This window comes from Bombus fervidus, chromosome 7 (assembly GCF_041682495.2).
Source record: "Bombus fervidus isolate BK054 chromosome 7, iyBomFerv1, whole genome shotgun sequence".
NCBI lineage: Eukaryota > Metazoa > Arthropoda > Insecta > Hymenoptera > Apidae > Bombus > Bombus fervidus.
Window position 1 is genome coordinate 4,778,592 of NC_091523.1, and position 22,605 is coordinate 4,801,196.

The 22,605-nt window shown below is 38.7% G+C and overlaps 1 protein-coding gene across 3 annotated transcripts; it reads right to left on the reverse strand.

The window, feature by feature from the left end:
* Window positions 1–528: 528 nt before the first annotated feature.
* LOC139988963 (uncharacterized) lies at window positions 529–21,207 on the reverse strand. Of its 3 annotated transcripts, none has more exons than XM_072006785.1 (6): window positions 20,940–21,207; window positions 5,674–5,917; window positions 5,450–5,592; window positions 3,885–4,441; window positions 1,863–3,707; window positions 529–1,618 (listed from the first exon to the last, which is right to left on the reverse strand). In XM_072006785.1, exons 2-6 carry the CDS (start codon window positions 5,906–5,908, stop codon window positions 1,555–1,557), a joined length of 2,844 nt encoding a protein of 947 aa, XP_071862886.1. In that variant the 5' UTR covers window positions 5,909–5,917; window positions 20,940–21,207; the 3' UTR covers window positions 529–1,554. The 3 variants fall into 3 exon arrangements, with proteins under 3 accessions (XP_071862886.1, XP_071862885.1, XP_071862884.1); XM_072006784.1 differs by lacking the exon at window positions 20,940–21,207 and adding an exon at window positions 9,281–9,917 and having other exon boundaries at window positions 1,863–3,701; XM_072006783.1 differs by lacking the exon at window positions 20,940–21,207 and adding an exon at window positions 9,281–9,916.
* Between the last annotated feature and the right edge of the window lie 1,398 nt (window positions 21,208–22,605).

Consider the following 22,605-nt stretch of genomic DNA (forward strand, 5'->3'; position numbering starts at 1 on the left):
ATTGCAGATTCTTTCTCTTCCTATTCTCTTTCTATCCTAAGGCTACTTCCAGTTAGAATTATTCTTTATATATCAGCGTATTTGTAATGCAATTATAGATGATATAAAATATAAAATATGTATTATTATTGTTGAAATTAGAACGTTGGTTCCGATATAACAGTAAATCCTACCAGATACATATGAAAGATTCTAGTAATTTACTATATAAGGTTTTTACGTTTGTAACTGTAAAAGCGTTTATTCTTTCTGTGCTCGTAATATGTAGGTGGTTTGTGCAAAAATTTAGTCGGATGTGATGTTATACGTATCTATGTAGTCTTTCTTACAATATATGCGAACTTTATAAATTTCTCAGTCATTGTAAGATAGAACTTTTGTATTCAATTAATACAAAAATGAAGACAATTGTACGGCACTTTTACATTAATTATTCATTTTACGTCCTTAATAAAGAAATCACTTAAAGGTAGATATTAGTCAAAAGGTGGAACAGAGAATTAACGGCGAATTAACTATGTACATTCATTTATCAACAAAACCAGATTTATTTTAAATACAGTTTGTACGATAGCAGCTAATACGACTACAATGAATATCACAGCTTTTTTCTCAGGTAGACATTCTAGATGTCAGTCAGTAGCTTAACATTATTAACTAACTAAATACTACGCTTACAACATAATTGAATAGTAAGTAAATGATGAGTACTCATCCCAGTTAATAAATGTGTATAGCTCGTATTAAACAAACATGTGTTTTTTAAACAAAACATAGGTGAAATCCGCGCTACACTGACAAATAAATTGAACAGCCATGATCCGAAGTGTTAGCGTACTACATCTAACAGGATATGACTATGTACAGTGATCTGTTACAATTATAGTTATAATCATCATTGATCTTTATGGTTGTGATATCATGAACAAAGGCGCATTTGAATGGACCAGTCTTTTTTTTATAAAAGTCGAGTATAATTTCGAACTATAATTTTGACACGAACCGATAACAAAGATCAACGCGTACGTTTCTTACTCTTAACTTTACTACTTAACTTACTGTATATTGCAACGAATTTGATTGTTTAAATAATTAATGTAAGCTTATCATAGTAGAAACACAACGTTTACAAATCGATCGTTTATCGAATAAAAAAAATTAATGAATCTCGTTAGTCTAAAACAAAAATTAGTAATAGTCAACCAATATCACAATAATCATCTTAAAAAAAATGTGTTCATTTGCATAAGAATAACGAATATATGAGAAGAGAATTGCCATGTTGATTACAAATCGATTACTGGTATGTAAATATTCGTTAAAAGAAAATACATCGATTGTTTATATCAAACTTGTCGAAAACAAAATGTGGTAATTACTAATCTATATTACAATGGCGAGGAATCGTAAGAACGTACTTTATCGTACATGAAATATATACATCGTCCTTTTACTTGCAAAAACGAGAAGAGATAATACTTCAATCTTCAATGGATTTCATTTAAAAAAATGAGATATAATGTGATTTTGATGATTGTCGGTGATTGATTTTTCTTATTCGTCTCCAGTTTCCGTTAGTCTATCCAGGCAATCGTACGACTTCGACTGAATGATATATCTGTAATATAAGTAGTTTTTGGTTAATATATCGAAATATAAAATAGAAGTTCAGAGAAGTTAATTTTAAATTCGGTACTAAATTTAAAGGTGAATTATATTTGTTATTAGTTAAAAATGCCAAAAGGCAAAGTTTGTTAGGTAAGTGGAAAGCAGTGGCGGTAGTTAGTCAATTAAAGAAGCAAAGCACCGAAACTAACTCAGAGTTATATACACTCATATCTCTCTATCGTTTGTAATCCGACCGTTTGTGCGTGGGGTCTCTACGACCCACGTGAAGAATCATTTTCCCAGCTTTGGCAGCCTTGAAGCTTTGCAACGCTTTCGCGTGCGTCAATCCGTCCATCGATATTCCATTGATCGCTAGAATCTCGTCTCCGATTTTCAGAGTTCCTTCTTCGGCCGCCTGACCACCAGCCATGATATCCTTCACGAAAATACCCATGGATCCTTTGTTGCTATCAGATCCACCTACTATAGAAAAGCCTAATTTCTTCGGAGCACCCTTTTCCAAGGTGATGGTCAACAAATTCATGGACAAACTAGTCGCCCTACGCGAATAGGAAACCGGGATGACAGCTCGCTTTCGCACTACCTGAAATTTTCTCATGCCAGTCATCTTTTCGCTAGGTTCTTTTCTCACAATTGCTTCACTTTCGCTTTTCGTTCGTTCTATAGAATTCGCGGATAAGTTCGTACCATCCTTCATCAGGGCACCAATTACTTTACACTGAGAAGGGGTTTCTTGTCGTACATTTATGGAATCAGAAACATCAGTTTCTATTTTTTCATTCATTTTTTCTTGTTTCAGCGTCCATACTTCGGAGTCGCTTCGAGTGCGCACAAGAATGTCGCCCCACGTGTCACCTAGCTCTTCACCGAAAGCGAAAGCCGGTTCTCTGGCTATCTGTAATTCCACGGATCCCGAACATGTTTTTAACGCGCTTCTAGCTTCGAGGATCGACATCCCACGCAGTCTACGTCCACAAACCCGAACGATCTCGTCGCCGATTCGAAATTGCTTCGACTTAGCTGCTACTCCATTTACGTCCATCTTTGAAATCACATAGAAAGGTCTAACAGCTTCCTTCCTTTCTACGGAAATGCCAAGGTTCCCAGATTTCTCCACGAACAATTTCATAGTCTTTAGCTCTCGACGGACCAAGGTCTTCGCTGGTGTTGGTGGAATTGACGTTGCATGATCGACTTTAGTTATCTGTTCGGATTTTTTAATTTTGTTTCTACAATGGACAACCTCGGGATCATCCGGCCCCATGTTCGACCGTGATCTCTTTGGACTATAGTACTGCAGAGGGCTATTGACAAGTGTCGCGCAAATTTTCGTCGCTGGTGGACTATCCTTGCACGGAGATGCAGCGTTATCCAACAAACTCAACACGCTGGCGTCGATGTGCTTCCGAGACTTTAACGGTATCTGGGACTTTTGTAAATTCTGCAACTTCGCCGCTTGCGACAGTTGCAGTGTTTGTTCCGGCTTCGCGAACAACTTTCTCTCCGGTATCTTCGACAGTTCGTTGCTCACAGGTATGGTCGAGGATGTTCTTTTATCTTCGAAATTTCCACTCAAAAATACTTTCGACGTTCCACCGTCGCATCTTTCTGACGTAGATGCTACGATGCTAGATTTTCTTTGTCCGACCGTACAGTTCATAGAATATTCCGTAAATCCTACGAAAGTATCCTCATCGCAACTGTCCGTGCTGTCTCCATCTGAAGCTACTGCGGTTATGTTCGTGGTTACCGATTCGTTTAATAAACTTTTGTTTATAATGACGGTGTTCTCGAGGCAAGAAGGACTCGATTCATTTTCTTCCGTTCCCGGTGTCACGTCTTTTTTTATCGGTGTACTGACTGGTAACGATAGATCGATGCCCTGGTAATCGTCCGACGTTATGGAGAAACTACGGGGTTTTAACATCGGTGGAACGGAGTTCTCAATGTCTGGAGAATCGGCGCCAGCTCGCGTGCTGTCGGAATCGTAACCACTTTCGTCACATCCTAGTCGCAGATTGCTCATCAGCTCCTCCAGGCCGGTCGCCGAGTAAGGTCTGTGATTGTCGGCTCTGTAACTGAAAGAAGAAACTTAGAAGAAGTGGTCTCGGGAAATGTAAGACTGCATAGTTAAGCGCACCAAGTACCAAAGTAAAAGTAGCTTTTTAGTATGATTAAATAAGTATGTTTAAATATAATCAATGTCTGCAGAATCAACCAACAAACATGAACAACATTTGAAAGAATCCACTCACCTGTCACAATCACTGCCACTTGCGCGAACGTTGAACAGATTCCTCTTAATATTGCTAAGATGGTTATTGAAAAAGTCTCTGGTTTGCGTGGAAACACTGCTCTTGCTATCATCCGTCGTAGTCTGAATCGTTTTTCGTTTAGGACTCGTACTTCTGACTTTTTCCAACGTTTCTCTCGCGAAAGCCGTTCCCTCTTGAGTCTTAAGCATATCCTGGTTCTTCAAAATATAATCTAAAACTCGGTGTTGCTCCTGGAGGTTCTGGATGCTGCGACTGAGCTGCTTCTTTTTCTCGTGAAGTATCGTTCCGCGATCTAGTCGACTATCGTCCAAGCTCCTACGAAAGGGGACATTCTTTATGGCACCCTCGCTCAAAGCCTTCTCCATCGGATAATGACTGATGCAGGTAACATCCTCCTCTTGTATCGTCACATTTCTAGCTGACACGTCGCTGTTCAAGAAGCCGCTACCTCGCTCGCTGCTTTTGAACAAATTTCGTAACGATTCCACTCTGGAAATTCTCTTTGGCTTTGGTAATTCAGGCGAACTACTGATACCCTGAAAATCACGATTTCCATCAAATCAGATATTTAGCATTAGATCGAAAGAAGATACGAATAAACACATAACTCTGTACATAATTTTTATCCATAACATATTTTCTTCAACTACTTAAAAAATTTTAATGTAAAAGGTACAATAATACAACTATGTGATAAAAATTTGTCCAAGTATAATACAATACATGGTTAAAAAAAAGATACTCAAAAGGTTCAGACATGGCCAGTCAAGTGGTAAGTAACAAGTAAGCAACTTACTTTTTTTTTTGTACGTGGAGAAATCCTCATGGACACTCCACCGCTGCGGCAGCAGCAGAAAGTAAGCAACTTATTACTAAACGTTTAAGGCACGTCCAGTAATGTAATAAAAGGGTTTAGTTGAGTAGACCCAAATTTTTAGATTTTCTAGTCAAGTAAGGGAAAAGAAGAGAATATGGGCGAAAATATGGTTATAATGATTTTATTAATCTAACTATAGGAACATTATTAAAAACATATTGATTAAACTTTTTAAACTCTAACAGTTAAACAATACACAACTATTATCAAATAATTAATACTATAATGATGGAAGAATATTCTGCCACAATATTGCACATATATTTGCTTCTTAATATTTGATAGAAACCCAAAATTTAATGATTTTACTTAATTTCTTCAATCCTTCCAAAAAATGTTCTCTACTTAGCTGATTTAAAAAAATATCCGAGAGATTGATTGAAAAACAGTTTGTGCCTATAAACTAGTATAATCACCAAACTCCCTAGCATTAAAAAATATAAATTTGGACTGCGACCAATTGCGGCTTACTTGACCAAAAAATCTAAATATTTGGATCGGCTTAACTGATCGTTTCACTAAGCTACTTGATTAAATTTCAGTGTTCAAAAACTGCAATATATTAAATTCCTTGTTACTTACCTGCCGTAGTGGCAATGTCCGAATCAGTCTTAATTTTCGAATTAGTTATTGAGTTAAATGAAATGGACAAAGGTAGCATATTTACGTTTTCTTTCTCGTCTGTTACACCGCCTTTTCGATTCGGGCTCCATCGTCTCCGTCGGCCTGAAACCGAAAGCAATTCGGAGCTGTCCGATCTCTTTAACTGATCCCACCTTCGACCTACTTTTCTGCCCCATGTCGAAATTCCTGTGACATAAACCAGATTCGATACGTTAATTCTTATTCTACGTCGTATCCTACAATTTTACTACGGTATTTAGTCGTTACCTTTTCGATTCGAAACGCAAGATACCGACGATGACGGTTTCAAGAACGGTGATTCGCTATCGTCTTCTTTCATGGACATCCGACCTAATCCATCGTTTTCCTTGTGCAATTTTTTACTACTTCGACCGAAATTTTCTTCTGCCACTGTCAAAGGCGCTGTTCCATCCTGAGATAATGGAGTAGCCGAAACTAGCTGTGGGCTGGTATCAGCACACTGTCGTTTGAACAGACGCATCGCGATAGCCTGAAAAGAGTGGTGATATCGAGATTACATAAGCGAATAGATACGACTGACTGCAACCGAATAAGTTTCCTCTTGTAAGATATTCATGACTCGCAACTACTGCGCTTTCATCGATAAACGATATATAGTTATTAACAACTAAACGTAATTTTCGTGTGCCTTTATAAATAATGAATATTATATATAAAAAGTATTAATTAATAAGTATTAATATAAATACATTTGTATTAATACTCTAGAATTCATATGAAAGCTTAAAAAGAAATATAGAAGAAGGAACAGAAGAAGACATTGTACCAACACTCGAATCACAATGAACACAGAGACGCGTAAAGTTTAATAAAAGTTCGGATCATCGAACGATCATTTTCCCAGCATTCCAGGAACGTTTAACAACGTTTCTTCTAAGTATCGGTTTGCGGACGAAAGACAAGTCTCTCTCCTACTCACGCCAACTTTATCACTACCACGCTTTTACACCTTAACGGCTGCGGTCGAAAGTGCGTTACCCGTTCCCAGCTTCGAGTTACATCCACCCATATCGAGCGTCTCGAAAACGAGCGATCGCTTTGCCCACGGCCCTCTCTCAGGTTCCAGCAACGATCACGTTCATGCACCACTTCCTCCTCGATGTCTCTCTTGCGAACAACGATTAATAATAACCGACGCCCTTCGTCATTTCATGCCGCGATCTCTCCTCGTATCTCGAACCGTTTCCTTCGATATTCCACCACGCGTCCAATGATCGCGACCGCGTTTCTCTTTTTTACGATTAATTACCTCAACTGGCTCCGGTTAAACCTATATTACTGAGATAAATAACTTCCTCGCTTTTATCCAATCATCATACAGGCCAAAGAGTGAAAATATAAAATTAGTCAAAAACAAACATGTAAAAGCCGGCACGACGCGAATCATCGTGGAAAAATAAAAAGGATATAGAATCAAACTTTTTCATTCTCGGCTTAGTTTTCCAGGAAATCGAGTTTGAAGATTTATCAAGTATACTTGAACATGGTTAATTCTAAACTGGACGGGATTACTTACACATCGACTAGTCGATTACCTAAATCGTCAAGAGATCATTATATGTATGAAAGTAAGTCGAACGTAGAATGCAATTTTTTCATAAAACGCTTTGCTTCCGAAAAAAAATTAGATAATTAAAAATTTATCATACACGTGTACTATCCCGATTCTTAACTAAACACGTTCAAACTTTATTTTCTTGAAAATAAAATTTCTATTTCTTTGGAAATGAATTTTCTTAAACGGAAAGATGTTATTCTACATTTTCTTATTTTATTTATTTTCATACTGCCACCTTGTCCAGAATTAGCCACGTTCAAGCATAGTTGATAAATTTTCAATTTCGGTTTTCTGGAAAACTCTGCCGAGAAAAGAAAAAGTTTGATTCTGTATTCTTTTTTTATTTTTCCACAAGGAATCGCGTCGTGCCGGCTTTTACATGTTATTCGATCGGAACTTGTATATCTGGATACGAAATGGAGTATTCAACAAAATATCAGGCTCGATAGAAATATTCTATACGCAATTAATCAAGAACCCACGCTTAGTCCGTAGTGAAAGGTCAGTATTGAATATTAAGGATATTACCAATATACATTTAAACCACGTACCACGATATACTCAGAAGATACTTTACCATGATTATTTCTATTAATCATAACCGACGAGAATTAATACGACCACTGAAAACCGCGACGTTAATGTATATTAGTAACATTGAGATTAAAGAGGTTCTTGTAGTTTATGAGGCTGCTAGAGGTATTAAGCATAAAGTATTAAACATAAATTTTCACTGATTCGTGAATTGACAAAAATAAAACAGGAAAAAGCGTATTATTTATGTCACCGTGCAAAGCAACGCAATTTACGAATTTATGGGTCATTAAAGCGATCGGTGAACTGTTTCGATTTATTTTGCACATCGTCTAAAAATATTGCCCATATGAATTGCGTTCGATGTTAGTATTTGTCGGCGTTCATTGTTAAATACATATATCCTTGTAACGCTCCGAATCAAAATTATCCTTTACGATCAAATCTCAAGGAAAAAATTTTCAAAGCGCTGCTCAATTTCTTTCGCCAATTTATTCTGATTTGATAAGTATCACCCGTTATGTAGGCAGCACCGGCACAATGTTCTAGGATTGGAGAAGAGGGAACAGGGTGTGGAGACAGGGAAAAAAGCGCATGTAGCGTTGCCCACGTGTCCCGGCCGGCCGTATAAGTGTATATCACATAGAGCACATGTCGCGACGAAGTGGCGCGCATTTTTCCTAGACGAAGCGCACACGTACGCGCTGCGTTCGAGACGTTCCACGCATCCGGTCGCAATTACGACGCCCTTCGAAAGATCGCCGTTCACGGATCGCGTCTGTTAACGAAGTCGTCCAACGATTCGCCTCAAATAGAGTCGACCAACTATAGTTGCAAACCAAATCAGATCTGTACTTGCTCGAATATTACGCGTTACCTTTTCTTAAAGTGAGAATTTATCATTTTCATATCAACCACTGCTATATCAACTGCTGGTGAAAACGTAATAAAATCTTTTTACGCTATCATTACCGGTTATTTACAGTCAGTCTGATTCAGTTCATGTCCCAACTGTTGATAATTCCAACGAATACCGTGCATTTCTACCTGACGTTACGCTTAGTTAATTTATATCTCAGAGTGTTCTGTAACTTTCCATACCTATTTTACAAAATTAAAAATTAACTCGAGCTTTCTCCGCGAGTACGAGCGCTCGGAGCCACGATACGGACGAGATTAGCGCATTTTTTAATCGAACGATAAACAATATCAACGAGTATTAATAAAATTTCTCTTGACTTTCGCCAGACTATATTTGAGTTATATATCGCTTTTCAAACATATCATTACCTTACGGTCGAGACAGACATTTCAGATTGCAAAGGTAATTACCATTTTTTGCCCACGAGTTATAAATCTTCTTGCGCTTCCTCGAGTCGAATTAAGGCGTCTAATAGCCTTTTTTGAAACGAACATTATACTTATAATATAAAACATAGAATGCGGAGGCCGTTGATTGCGGCAAATCTACCAGTCCATTCGATACGGGCGTTTCAACACGAATCTTGATTTTCACAAAAAATTCAGATAATGCTTGTAGTTATATGTATATAGCTCATATATTTAGCGCAACTTTTAATGATCACACTATAAATGCTATGATATAAACGTAAACGTAAACGTCTATATGAAACAACAATTCCTAGTAGTTTGAGTCCTCCCTAGGTGTAACATGTCAAAAGCATCACAAACGTCTTTCTAATTCACACCATTTCAACTAGACAAATCAAGAGATATCACCTTCGTTTCAATCCGTCCCTTTGGCCAAATCCCACGAGCGACGTCAAAGCTGTTTCCACGTCTCTCCGTCCTTCTCCCTCCTCTCCAGCCTTCTCTCGCGCTACAGCGTCCGAAATCAAAATACCGACCCATTCTCTGTGCAACTTCTCGCGGAAAATCACAACAGCGCGTATCAAACTAACGACGAACAACGCGATCGTTCTCATAAACCCGTTCGATCGTCACGATTTCATGGAAACACAGCAGCAACACGTAACGCGACTAGCCAGAGCCACCGATTAAATCTCGTCGAGTTACGAAGAAAGAAAAGCGGCACCCACGCGCAGTTTTGAGAAAAGCCAGCGAGGCAGAACGAAGCCAGACACGATGCACCAGCTTGATTGGCTTCTTCCTCGACTCGACTTTTCATTCATACGATCGTGCACCGAAAACTCGATTCCACACCCCCACCAGTCAGTCACGAGTCTCGCCCCCGCCTGTTTCTCCTTCGGAAATAGATTCATCATCAGGATGTCGTCCCGAACACCGGAAACGGCCGCTTCCTGTCGAGCCAGCTTCCCGTCGCGCGTTCGTCTCTCTTCCACGCTCTCGTTTTTTCCGCCTGTTCTAGCTTTTTTCCGCTTCCCACGGAACGTATATGTGAGCATTCAAGAACGAATATCTGTCGTTTATCAAACAGTGAGCGAAGTTTGCGGTTCGAATTTGCAGATCGGGTTTACGGGCCAAGCCACAGCCACCAACTGGCTACTCACCTATTTCAAGGTAACATAACGGTGCGAGATCATAGGTGACGCGAGATGCATTACAGTTACGGCCGGGTGCATACCGGACCTTATTCCAGTCGACGTTTAGACGTGCTTTGGACATGCCTTCGAAGCAGCCGCGTGCGTACGTACACGCTGGCAGCCCGTGCGAAAAATCTGCCTGGAGTAGAACGCTATGGCTGCGTGTCTACACAGGCTAGCTATACGCTGTAAAATATGAAATACGGCGTATGGCACGATTGCACAAGTCCCGTGTTCCAGCCCGAGTCTCCAGATAGTTATTAACTAACGAGACGTTGAGACGATCCGGTAAAATTAACGATTACGATTTAATTTGCTACTTTATAGCGAATTACTCAAATGTCGGTTTTAATCGAATTGCGTGTTTGAAACGAGAACGAGTAACATCGTAAGCATATCTTTGGGAAATTTCATGAAACATCGTAATTTTATAAGGAATTTTTGTAACTAAAAACGTAATAGTGATACATCGATGTTATAAAATTAAAGATGTACGCGCAAACAAATAGAATTATTCTCAAGTTCGTCTATAAATTTGTGTTCGTCGACGAAAGTCATTGGTGTATTATGGATGGAGCAGGGGTCAAACGCGAAAACTCATCGAACGGTGTGTTAGCGGCAATATTTTTACGCGTTACACCCATTTGGATACGTGGTTAGCCTTGCATCCTTTGGCTACAAACAGAGGTGCAAGAGGTTAAAAGCAGCGTGCGTATGGCTGCATGCATGCATTTGCATGCTGCTGTGGAGCTGCGCTATTAAAACCAGCGAAAGTAAGTTGACCGTAAAATGTGGGTGATTGGGTCTCTGATCTTCGACAGGCGCCCAGAGAAAAAATCGCGCGAGAAGATCGCGATAGTCGTTTATTCGCGAAACGTACAGTCCAGTCCTAAGATGTCCCATTACTAGCCGCCAGCCACTGATTCGTTTCTTACCGTTGACGACTATTCTATTTTGCAGACTACGTATTATCGTACTTTCCACGTAATAAGTGAAACTTTGGAAATATCGAATAACTTCAATAATGTCTTCTTTTTTATCAAAGAGAGGCAAGAGCAAAGTTAATAAGGTTTGGTCTTTTGGTTAAGGTTATTTGAATTCAAGATTTCAAAAATTTCTTATTGTCAAGTATTACAGTATGGAAGAAATTGAAAGTATGTAAACCATTATTTGCCGAAGGTAAGACGAAAATAGCTCCGTCATCTGATTGACTTTCACAGCTTGGAATACGTGAGAACATGAATGGTCGCTGCAATTGATGATGAACAAGCATAACTTGGTTTAAAATACGGCTGCCGTCCTTCGTTAGAGCCCATTGTCTATTTTGTTTTAAAATATAATCATCGTTTGCAATAGGACTCGAGGAAATTATTCCAAGTCAAAGTACTAAGCTTTCAAGTAAACTTTAGCCAAGTAAAAGTTTCCAAAAATTATGTTTCGCATCATTAGGGAGCAACGTTTCAACATTTTTACGGCAACTTTCACTCGATACTCCTTTTCCCCATCACTTTCCCCATACAGCTTCAATTCGTTAACAACTCTCGTAAACTTCAATATCATTTACCAAAATTCATTTTTTCGACACGATACCTAAACGTTTCTCGCTGTGCGATACATAATTCATAATTCATAACATAATCCTAGTTTAATTTCTAATTCTTTGTAATTCTGACATAACCATAATTCAGCGGTTCTCTCTTCTATATTTGCCGCAAAAACGAGCGTCTTTGCGAGGACGATGACGAGTCCAGAAAACGCATCTTTCCTTTTGCGAATTCGAAGAACCGGTTCCATTTTATTGCTCGATATACCATCCGATGTTAACACACGGTTACTATATCCACCATATATAAACTAAAGGATAAATCGATATTCGATTCGATGATTCGTCGTTATCCATGAGACAACCAGCCGAACGAAATCGGTGCCACGATATTTCGGTCGTCGTCGTCTTTCTTTCTTAATTTTAATCTTTTATCTGTTCACTATTTTTTCGTTTACTTGGACCGTAGAAAGTAAAACTATGGGATTTCGAGCGTCCTCGAACACGCTCGTCGTCTGACACAGATTCATGATTTCGAACATCGACCGCTTGTCCTCGACTGGTCTTTTTTTCGAAAGAACTGCCATAGCCCACAGCGAATCGACTCGCGTAGAAAGCGGATTTGCCGATCCAAGGATCGTACCAAATTGGAAACTACGTTCTTCGTTTTTAATTTAATCGACGGACGAAAATGTTTTCGAATGTCGGATTGGAATGTTCACGAGGATCTAACGCTCAATAAATATGGGTTATCGTGGGATGTTTTTAGATCGATACAATCGATATAGCTAACCGAATATGAAATATGATAAAATTGAAATAATGAGGTTTAACAAACACCTTCTGTGTTTAACAATAAGATATTTTTATTTCGGATCGCTTTGACATTATAGTTTCTTCGATCGCTTCCATACAGAGAATCTCGCTTAGAAATTCCTAGATATCGGAAATATTCCAAGATATTCAACCTCACTTTCCATATACAGTGCATATTTTTGCATACCAATTAATCCAAGCAACGCTACCTTCGATAAATTTTAAGCAATGGTAGAAATACAAGACTTCAAACTACTACATATTCCACTTCTCCTGTATTCAATCGCAGTAGTTGCTGAAGAAGAACTCGTATAAGTACGCGTTTCTTATATTCCTCTTATTTAAGAGGCATGCCAAGTTTCACAGAAATCGAACACCCGGTGGACGTACCTCGTTAGTAGCCAGCACGATGGCAACAGAATGTTTGTGCAATCGTTCAGAGTAGTCAGTGATAATTACAACTTTTTACTTTAGTCCATTCCATGCGAAGTACGAGGCGTTGAATGAACGCTGGCAAACGTGTTCCAGGAACGCGACGCGACGTGGTGTCTTTTTTTTAAAGCAACGTAAATGTGTACCAAACAAGTCAACATTCTCGATCGCTGGGAATTTTCATCAACAGGCCTACATTCCGTCTTAAACGAACCAAATCTAATGCGATCATTCGCCCCGATGAGAATCGTGTCATAATCTACAAGACACAGGCTGTCCTTGCGTTTAACTTTTAACTTACTGCGACGGTTATCTCGTCGAGATATTTACAGAGAATACGAGGAAAAAGATCGAGTATTTCCATGAGACGGTAGTATTAATCGAGAAGGTACATTTGATGGAAAATAGAAGTAGTTGAAATATTTTTTCTAAATGTTTATAGCTTGACGACTTATCTATTAATAAACAATCTCTAATAAAAGCAATCTTATCTGCAAATTATTTCATATACAAAATTCGACTCCATAAAGTTAATAAATTTCCATTCCTGACCATACAAAAAACATACGAAAAGCCATGTACATATATCACATTCGTATCAGAACACATTTTACTTGATTGTTAGATTTCTTATACAACTCCTGTCATACATCTAATACAAATCTTGAACATGAAATCATGTTTTCACTGGTTGCTATACGAAAGAACAAGGCAAAGATTCAGACACCGAGTGGACGGTACACCACTTCTATATAGAATAATGTTTATTTGCAAAATCCATACAAATTTTAAACGAAGAAGAGGTATTGGGCAGGGATGGAGGAACATGACAGTAGCAAGACGGACAGAGCGCTACACCATTGACCATTGGAACAAATCAAGATAGATAGCGGCGCGTTTACCGCAATGAAAATTTGTCTCCTTGTCCTCTACTCGAATTCTCTGATAACGGGATGGATGTTTTTATGTGGAAGAACCGGCTGGTACTTTCTTTCGTTGTGTACGAACACGTCCAAGAGGAGAGCGGGTTGGACGGAGATATCGAATACAAAGTCTAGAGAAGAAGACCGAGAGAGAAACTGCAAAAGCGAAAAAGAGAAGAGAGATCAAAGAGATCTAAGAGTTTTCAGGATAAGCGAAACGCGATGGATTTATGTAAACTCACGAACCAGGATGTGGTTGTTTCGCGTTCGCCTTGTCCCGAGAACTCGAAAAACGAACAATGTTCGTTCCAACGTGGGAGAATCGCGGAAATTGTAGATGAGACGTGCTCGGCTTACGAGAATTAACACGGCTGGTGTGAACTTGTAGGTATGCATGTAAAATATTACGTAGCGGCAAGATCGTTACCTGGCGATTCATTGTTGAGTATGTTGGTGGTGCCGGGTTGCACGAGCTCGTCTTGAGCCCCCACGAAACCGGAAGTCCTCGCCAGGAACTGATCGGAGCTGCGAATTATGTAGTTCTTCGAATTAATCGATGATTGAATTTGCGAGAAACATATCGTAGAAGCGTTAAGTGATAGAACGAAGAGAGAAAGACGGAAAAACAATAAAAACTCCATGATTTAAACTACGAATAAAGTAAATTCAATCTCGTAAAATAAAAAATGTCAATTTTATCGAGACAGGGATTAGAAATCGTGCATGGCGGTACCATTACACGTGACAATTAAACGTCACTTATTGGTACACGAATTTACAGACAACAATTCTCAATCATCGCACAGACCATTCTGAATGCAGTTCGTTGAAAATCAAATCTAACGGCAGCATGTACGCTGAATGGATTCGATGCAAACGCTCGATGGAGAAAGAACATAATGAAAAGAAGAAAGAAAAAGAAGAAAGGGAAAACGGATGGGACAATACGTTCAGCGTGGGAGAATCGTAGGCAACGTACACGAGGTGTGCACAAGAACGACAAAGAGAGAGGATAATCGACATCTGTTCCATAACACACTTGAAACCCTAACCATGGGCTCCAAGGGACAGGTTCCCATAGGGGCAGGTATATACGAGGTCAGGTAGCCCTTGGCTGAAGATCTTTTTCAAGAGCTTCCAGCGTTTTTGCAATTATGTCGATTGTCTATGGAAATAACTTCTATTATTCGGTCAGGCACGTTGCACTCGTGTTTCCATAAAACTTTGGTGACTCATCGTCAGAATTTGCCTCGTAGTTACCGTTTTTACACTTAAACCATTACTGCTACGATAGACTCCCCTCTGTCCCCACCCCCTACCTCTTTCTCTCTCTTGTCTGGTCACGTTTTCGTCGAGATCTTATTCCGATAAGAAATATCAAACGGCAAGATAATGCAGCCGCCAGTGATATATGCATTTACAAACAAAATGGTTGCCTCTGACATTTAATTCTATCCATTGATCACGATTAGAATTTTTAATAAACGACGGAAGCCACCTTACATTTACGCATCGTCACTATAGTACCACGCACTAATTACATCCTACGTGAAATCATTAACCTAGCTTCCATTGTCCCATTGTGCTCAGCTTTTAACGAAGCGAGTTCTCAACTGCTAACCATGCACTGTACATTTCCCTAAAGGAATAACATATTTACGCAATTAACCAAACGAGCTATTACGTATTAGCGTAACAAGTGCAAATACTGTGAACGCGTTTGTACCGGTATAACGTACGTTAATATCGTCATTATATCGTTACACTATCATTAAACAACAAATTCAATTATTATGTAACAATGCTACGTACGTTCTACGATTTTAATTCACTTAATTCTCGCGCAATGTATCTTCTCGTAACGTTTATTCAGACCGTGGCAAGTGGCTGCGAAAGGAAAGTTACAATACGCGTACGGATAATTTTATTTGCAGAGAAACAACTCATAAGCATGACACGTGCTATAGACGCAATTACCTATCTTTACGGAATAAAGTTTAGCCTAGGGTCGTCCCATAATTATACCGTTTCGCGCTAATGATCGCTTTGTGTATGTGTAATTAAGAAAACGCATTAAATATGCTGGCGGAGAGAAACGATCAGCGTGCCGTTCAGGTACGTTGCTTTCATGTAAAATGGCACGGTGGTACTTCTTTAATAGATCGATCCATTAGATCGAATGGATATCGTAATTCCGCTCTCGTCGTGGAATTTACGACGAATCGTACGATATGCGCCACTAATTTCGCTAGATGAATAGTGATACCTCAAATTTGAACAGCGATTATTACCTATTATTAGCATAACTGGATGTAGGGCGTTTAGAACGCTGTATGACTAGAAATTTGTCAATCAAGAATTCTCAAGTATAATGAAAAATTTGGTATGATAAGAATATAATTTATATTCTGCCAGTCAGTCGATAAAATAATATAACACTTGGTTCACATGGTTTTTGTATTACAATGTTTCGCTAGTATTACCGGAAAATCTGCTTAAACTCGTAAAGAATAGTAAAAAATCGCGCGTTCCAGGAAGCCCCTTTTAACGAATTTAGCGTTTATTCTGGTTTTCGTTTGCCGTTGCCACGACATACACGTTATAGACTTCAATAACTGATTCAATTAGAGATTAGTTTTTTTTTTTTTTTTTTGACAATTTGACAAGCTTTTTTTAAACCGAGCATTTAAATTTCCGTCTCGCGGGACTTAGGAACGGCAATGAAAATACAAATACTGGAAGAAATATGAAAAAATAATTAAAGTAGTACTACAAGGACAAACACGCAGCGGACAATGAAAATGCATCACTCTCTAATTTTTCCAAATATTCATGTAAAATAACGTCTGAGACTAATAACGGCAGTATAGCGAATCGCATGGAAAAAATAGTAACGACGTAACAACGATAATGCCCACGTTGGAGAAACAAAATCACCAGTGTTTACTTGCAAAAGCCGCATAATTAGAATGTTGGCCCGCATTATAACGTTCATAGAACTGCACAATCAGTTTAGTCGTTAATTATACAAGAAAGACGACCGAGATTCAACGGATAAAGAACATGTATTACAGCATCTGAAGAAACTTAAAGGAGGTTCTGGTTTCTCAAATATTTTTGAAATGCATCTCCCATGATGCTTCGCATAATTATAAGTCTCTTTATTCCGCTTAATTCCGTCCGATATTGTCTAACTGCTAACGTTATTCATAATTTCTGCGACTTTCTAACGCATCTTTCAGTTTTTGATGAACTTAATGTATCATAACATTAATCCTTTCGTCAGAGATGTTCATACTTAACACGTGGAAATAACAATTGTACGATTATTAAAATTGGATTAGCACGTTCGTACAAGAGAAATATTCTGATTGGCAGTTTACGGTACATCTTATTGGTTACGGGTTGCATCCGTTTTGGATAAATCTATAAATGTAGAAAATTTAATCGAGAATTTCACGTATAACGATCTAATAATTTCTATATCATTTGAATCAACGAACAGGCCCCACTTCAATCGATATCACTATACAGTACCTATCTATTTCCAACACCGTCTGGAAAACCGTAAAGTATCTCCGATGAACACTTCACGAGTGTCGTGCAATTAGAAACCCCCCCCCCCTCCCCCGTTTTAATCTGGATAAATCCATCCTGATCCATTACCAAACGTGACCACACCTAGACCAGCTGTGTGGCAGCCCTACCCTTTTATTAACGCTAGGAGCACCTGCGATAACTTCTCATTTGCTCCCTGTTATCTAGGGCCCGGATGACACACGTTCATGGTTCCGCCAGAGGAAGGTCAGATGGAGATCACGAGATTAGATCGGGACAAAGAAGGTCGAACAAGGGAGTCGAGACGAAATGGAAAGAGAGGAAGAACGAGTGAAGCGAACAGTCGCAGAATCGAGAAGGAGTCACGACGAAGCGAAAGCAGGACAAAGAGAAAGAGACAAGGCTGTAGAGAGAACAAGAGTGAGAGAGGATGAAGAGAAAGAGGTGTATCAGCTAGCAGAGAGTTCGTTGCCCGATTGGCTAGCTTCGCCGTGCCTCTTCTTTGCCGTCCGCTTCATCCTTTTTTATTCACAAGCATTGAACACGCGTACACGGCCGCAGGTAGGTACATACAGGAGTGGCTGTTTCGTCGAGTCGTCGAGGATGACGTCATCGATCGACAAATCTACCCAGGTGAGTTCAGGTTGCCTGGCGAAATCACCGTTCGTTCTTTCTCCCCTTTGACGCCGATATAGAATAACCTGCATCAATATGGCCGACATTGATGCTCGCTTTATTTCAAAGGACACCCAAATCGTCTTTGTTATATGCATAGCGAGCCAGCGTCAGTAATTATCTCTTCGAAGTCTTTCGGGCCTCCATAGACCCGAAATTACTTAGGTCTTTTTACACGGTCTTACAGAAAAAATCAAATTACTCGTGTTGAAGGGTACAAGTCGAACAAGAGTTTAATCAAGACATATTTATATTTAGAAACATTCCGAAAGAAATACTATTTCTTTACATGAAAGGAAAGAATATACTATTCTTTACATTCGAGACATGCTATTTAGGAAATAGTTTAGGAATGTTACTGGATCGTCATAAATTATGATTCAACCAACTATAAGATCCCAACCTTTAACATCGGGAAAGCTATTCCTCGATCCAGTCGAAGCTCGTTAACGCAGAGCACACTAAACAGAATAAATATGACAAGCAGCTGAAAGAGCAATAAAAATCAGATATGGAAAGGAGAACGCGATTGCTACTCGCTGAGCTGGGTCTAATTGTAAGAAGACGATGAAACAAGGGGTCGCGACCGTCATTAACGCCCATACAAAGGGAACGTATATCGTTTGATATCCGAGTTGGCAACCTAACAATAAGGATCAGCAGTCGTACAATACAATTTTCTCCAACGTAGTGTCGTCTTGCGCTTCCAACATAAGAAACAATCTCCCTGTCCCTACGTCTAACTGTAAGACCGTCCATTATACGTTCATTCGTCATTTTTCTATATACAAATTGCCGTTCATTGTTCATCGTATAAGCTGCAAGCGACTTACCGGCTTAACGTTTGAATCCAATCGATTTAGACGATAATCTATCGTTCCAAAAAATCAAGAACGTTACTGTCAACCGGTATACAAAAATCCCTGTTTTTCATTGTGTAAGACGACAATGGTATTACATAATACCATAATCGCGATATACTTTATACCGCCTGTTTTTATCATACCTGTTAGAAAGAAATATTTTTTTCTTCGGAAAATCTGTTTAGACTATATAAATATCGAAGTAAAATATTTTTTGCGAAATACGCGACCACAAGGTAAACGGATTCGTAACTGATTCTATCGATTCAAGTAGCATCGTGCTTTGGAACACAATGTGATTCAACGGTTGCTCGGTGCAACGTTGAAAAATATTTACCAAAGCATGTATAACCAATGTATATGGTGTCAACAGTATTATGGTTTACTACAATTCTACTGTTTTGTTCTATTGTTTTGGCAAAATAGTTTTGTATATGTATATACAATAGCCGCTATACCTCTTTTAAGATAGTAGAATCATGTAAAAATTCTCTAATCTTTCTTTCGTCGTAATAATAATCCATGTATGTTGAAATGTTTCTGCTTTCGAAGGTTAATTTTCATTGCTTGGAATTAGCTACATGTAATATTAAGAAAAAAAATAAAACAGAAAAATGTTAACGTTAAATTTTTCAATCGCTTTAGTTACTAAAATATTTAAATTAACTATTCGAAAATTTATCCTTCCGAAATTAGATTACATTTCAATTCTCTAGTGAAAAGATTTGCAAATGATTAAATAGTGGCTACTAGCATTATCGGCGAGATAATTTATAAGAATACCTTTCATAACGAGTGACAAATAATTTAAGTTCGTTTCCAATTTCGCGAATCCATGAATTCATTTCACGGAAAAGAATTCGCCTATGATTTATCGTCGGTTACTATGGTTATAATTAATGCGGATGTATTAAATGCATCTTCTATAGTTTGTACCATATATTAGGATGTACATAGATAATTGCCAAATTAACGATGCCCTTAAACACCTACCAATGAAACGCAGAAACGCAGAAAAGCATTTGTACTTTTTTCCAGAAGAAGAGTTAGAGATCATCGTTGCTACACTTTCATAGAATGTAGACTCAACTCACTTGCCTACTTCTCTATTCGATTTATAGGGACCTAACATGCTAATTATACGCGGTAAATCAGCTAATAAACTCGAAATTTTATTTTGTAGTCTTCAAGGCCAACCGTCTCTCGACATTCAGTTTCATGTAAACAATTCGCAAAGCGGAGAATTTCCATTTCTGGTCGAAACTGAAATTCCAATAAAAGGAAATCGTTCTTGGATTAAAATGACGCGTTTTTATACAGCGATATATCTATTATATGTTCGAAGGACAAAAAATTCGGTACGTCGGAATTATAAAAAATAAAGAGAATCGCGAGACATTTCGCGAGTGATTTGTTAATTGGCCGTGAATTAACAAAGAAACTTCGGTTACTAGGCGAAGCTCTTAGAAACGAAACACAGAACAAAACTAGGAATATTACTTCTTGAAAATCTGCTACATAAATCTTTAAACAAGAATCCATATTTAGAACGCGTCTCTGTGAAAGCTCTCTCTTCGCACACAGAAACAAGAACCTTATGATGCTATTAACCACAAAGATAAAAGTTTCTTAATTTAACGTGAGATATTCGAACAAGACGAGAGGACTAAAATTCCAGCCAGGCATTAATTAATGTCGAACTTTAGAACTGTTCGTGTAAACATCGATACAAACTGCTCTGAACGCGAGCCAAGTCGTTTGTAAATGGCCCAAAACATGGCGTTGCGGCAACAAAGTAGCACTTCGAACAAATTCCAAGTCAAAAGTCCCGACAAGCACATAAGAAAAATAAGAAAGAAACGTTTCTCTAATTATATCTTACAACAGATCAACACATCGGCGCTGTATCCTATAATAACGCACGAATGAGAAAATAAATAACCCATCGACAAATGTCAATCTTCGTTCAACATCAAACGTTTTTGAAATGAAACTTAGTTATCAGAATTAAACGATTTACGAAACATCCTAGGAAAGGTATGAGAAAATATAAGAGAAACTCACCTCTGACTAGAAGACGCTCCTCAAATGAAATGCATAATAAGAAGACACGAAACCAAGAATCACGAGTATATCGTGAAGCACTGATTAAATAAACTTTGTTAACTTCACAAAAAAGCAAGGAAACTTTCGAGATCCGAACTCGATCGAAGATTGGTATTTCGACGCCGATTTACGCGATATCGAACTACGTATTCCTGATGTATCCAATTGACGAATCAATCGGTAGAAGCGATCACCGGCACGACTCTGTCGAAACTGGCGAGTGGAGCGACAGCACCGAGAAACGCCAGGGTTGCCTACGCACCGATGCACGTGGGCTCTGGAGTGGGGAGTGTAAAGACATGGAATTGAGAGGGTCCGTAGTCCGTAGTAGGCATTTGCGAATAGCATTTTACTCGATGGAAACAGGGGTGGTGTAAAGTGTATGTAAACCATTCGCACTATCCGTTTTTCTTTTTCTTTTTCCTTTTTCGCGCTAGAATCGTTTCGATCTTATCAAACACTGCTATCTTCTTTCACTCTCGGGTGGACTTTTTAGTGGCTCAGCTTTTATTACGATGTCGCAGTTATTGCAGAGATTTTGCTTATAATTAGAGTATGACAAAGGTTTAATTTCAGTTGTAATTATTTCTACTTTAAATATCTTTTGCTATAAACAGCACAATGGAACAAATAGGTTGTCGCTTTCGGTACGAATGATAACAGCCATATCACTATAATTACTTGGGGAAAGTATTGAAAGCAGTTTGGAATCTGTTATTATTATGATTTCTCCTTCGTGTGGAGAGTTTCTTGGACAATGCACGAGCTATAGTTTCGCAACATATAAACAAAATTTTACGCCCATTTTCAACCCAAGAGTCCACAAGATACTCGAGGGATCGTCGAGTAACACGAATCATCGATTCGGTCAACATTTCACGAGTAGGTAGTATCGAAAGGAAGCTTCGACAGAAGAAAAAGGATTACACGGTGGACAATACACGCGAAGTAGATTATATTTCAGTCCGTGTAACAAACTCGATTCAACCCGGTTCTAAGGCAGCTTTCAACGAGCTTATTGCCTGTGCCTGACTTCTCTAAAAGAAGGTGGAATACACGTAAGAAGAAGCAGAGGGGAACAGGTTTTAGATTCATTCACATCTCGCCGAGGCCTTGAGCTCGACAAAAAGCATTCTATGCAGTTCCTACCATAGGCTCATCCTGTATTCTTGCGTAGGTAAGAAAATTGTAGAGTTGGATTATACATAACACTTCGTTAACTACATACGTGTCTTATGTTTTATACAATATACACTACGATGAGTCTCGTACAGCTACCAGCTCGGAAATATCAAAAAAAGCGACAAACGAGCGATTCTCGTCTTCGATCGTCAATTGTCTCGAATAACAGTAACGCTCGAAAACTCGAAACTTCAGTTTGCCACACTCTTTAACATCCTAACATTTATTCTGCCGATACTCTCAAGTTACAAACTCATGTGTCATATAAACCATCTGCGGATCGATTTGTTATCGTTGTTTTTTTTCACGATCGAGTTACGTTTCTTTGAAATTATGTAAATGCGATGTTTAAGCTTTTCGAATACAGATTCGCACAAAGAAGCATAGTTGTTAACAGAAAAAATATACATAGCATAGTAAATATACATACAAAAATGTGTCT

What these genes read in the sequence shown, in the direction of transcription:
- LOC139988963 (XM_072006783.1), bottom strand. Translation starts at nt 9,412, where the DNA reads ATGGGTCGGTATTTTGATTTCGGACGCTGTAGCGCGAGAGAAGGCTGG. An exon ending in TTGCGTTTCGAATCGAAAAG is followed by an intron (nt 5,593 to 5,673) that starts GTAACGACTAAA and finishes TTTATGTCACAG; the next exon opens with GAATTTCGACATGGGGCAGA. An exon ending in TAACAGACGAGAAAGAAAAC is followed by an intron (nt 4,442 to 5,449) that starts GTAAATATGCTA and finishes CGTGATTTTCAG; the next exon opens with GGTATCAGTAGTTCGCCTGA.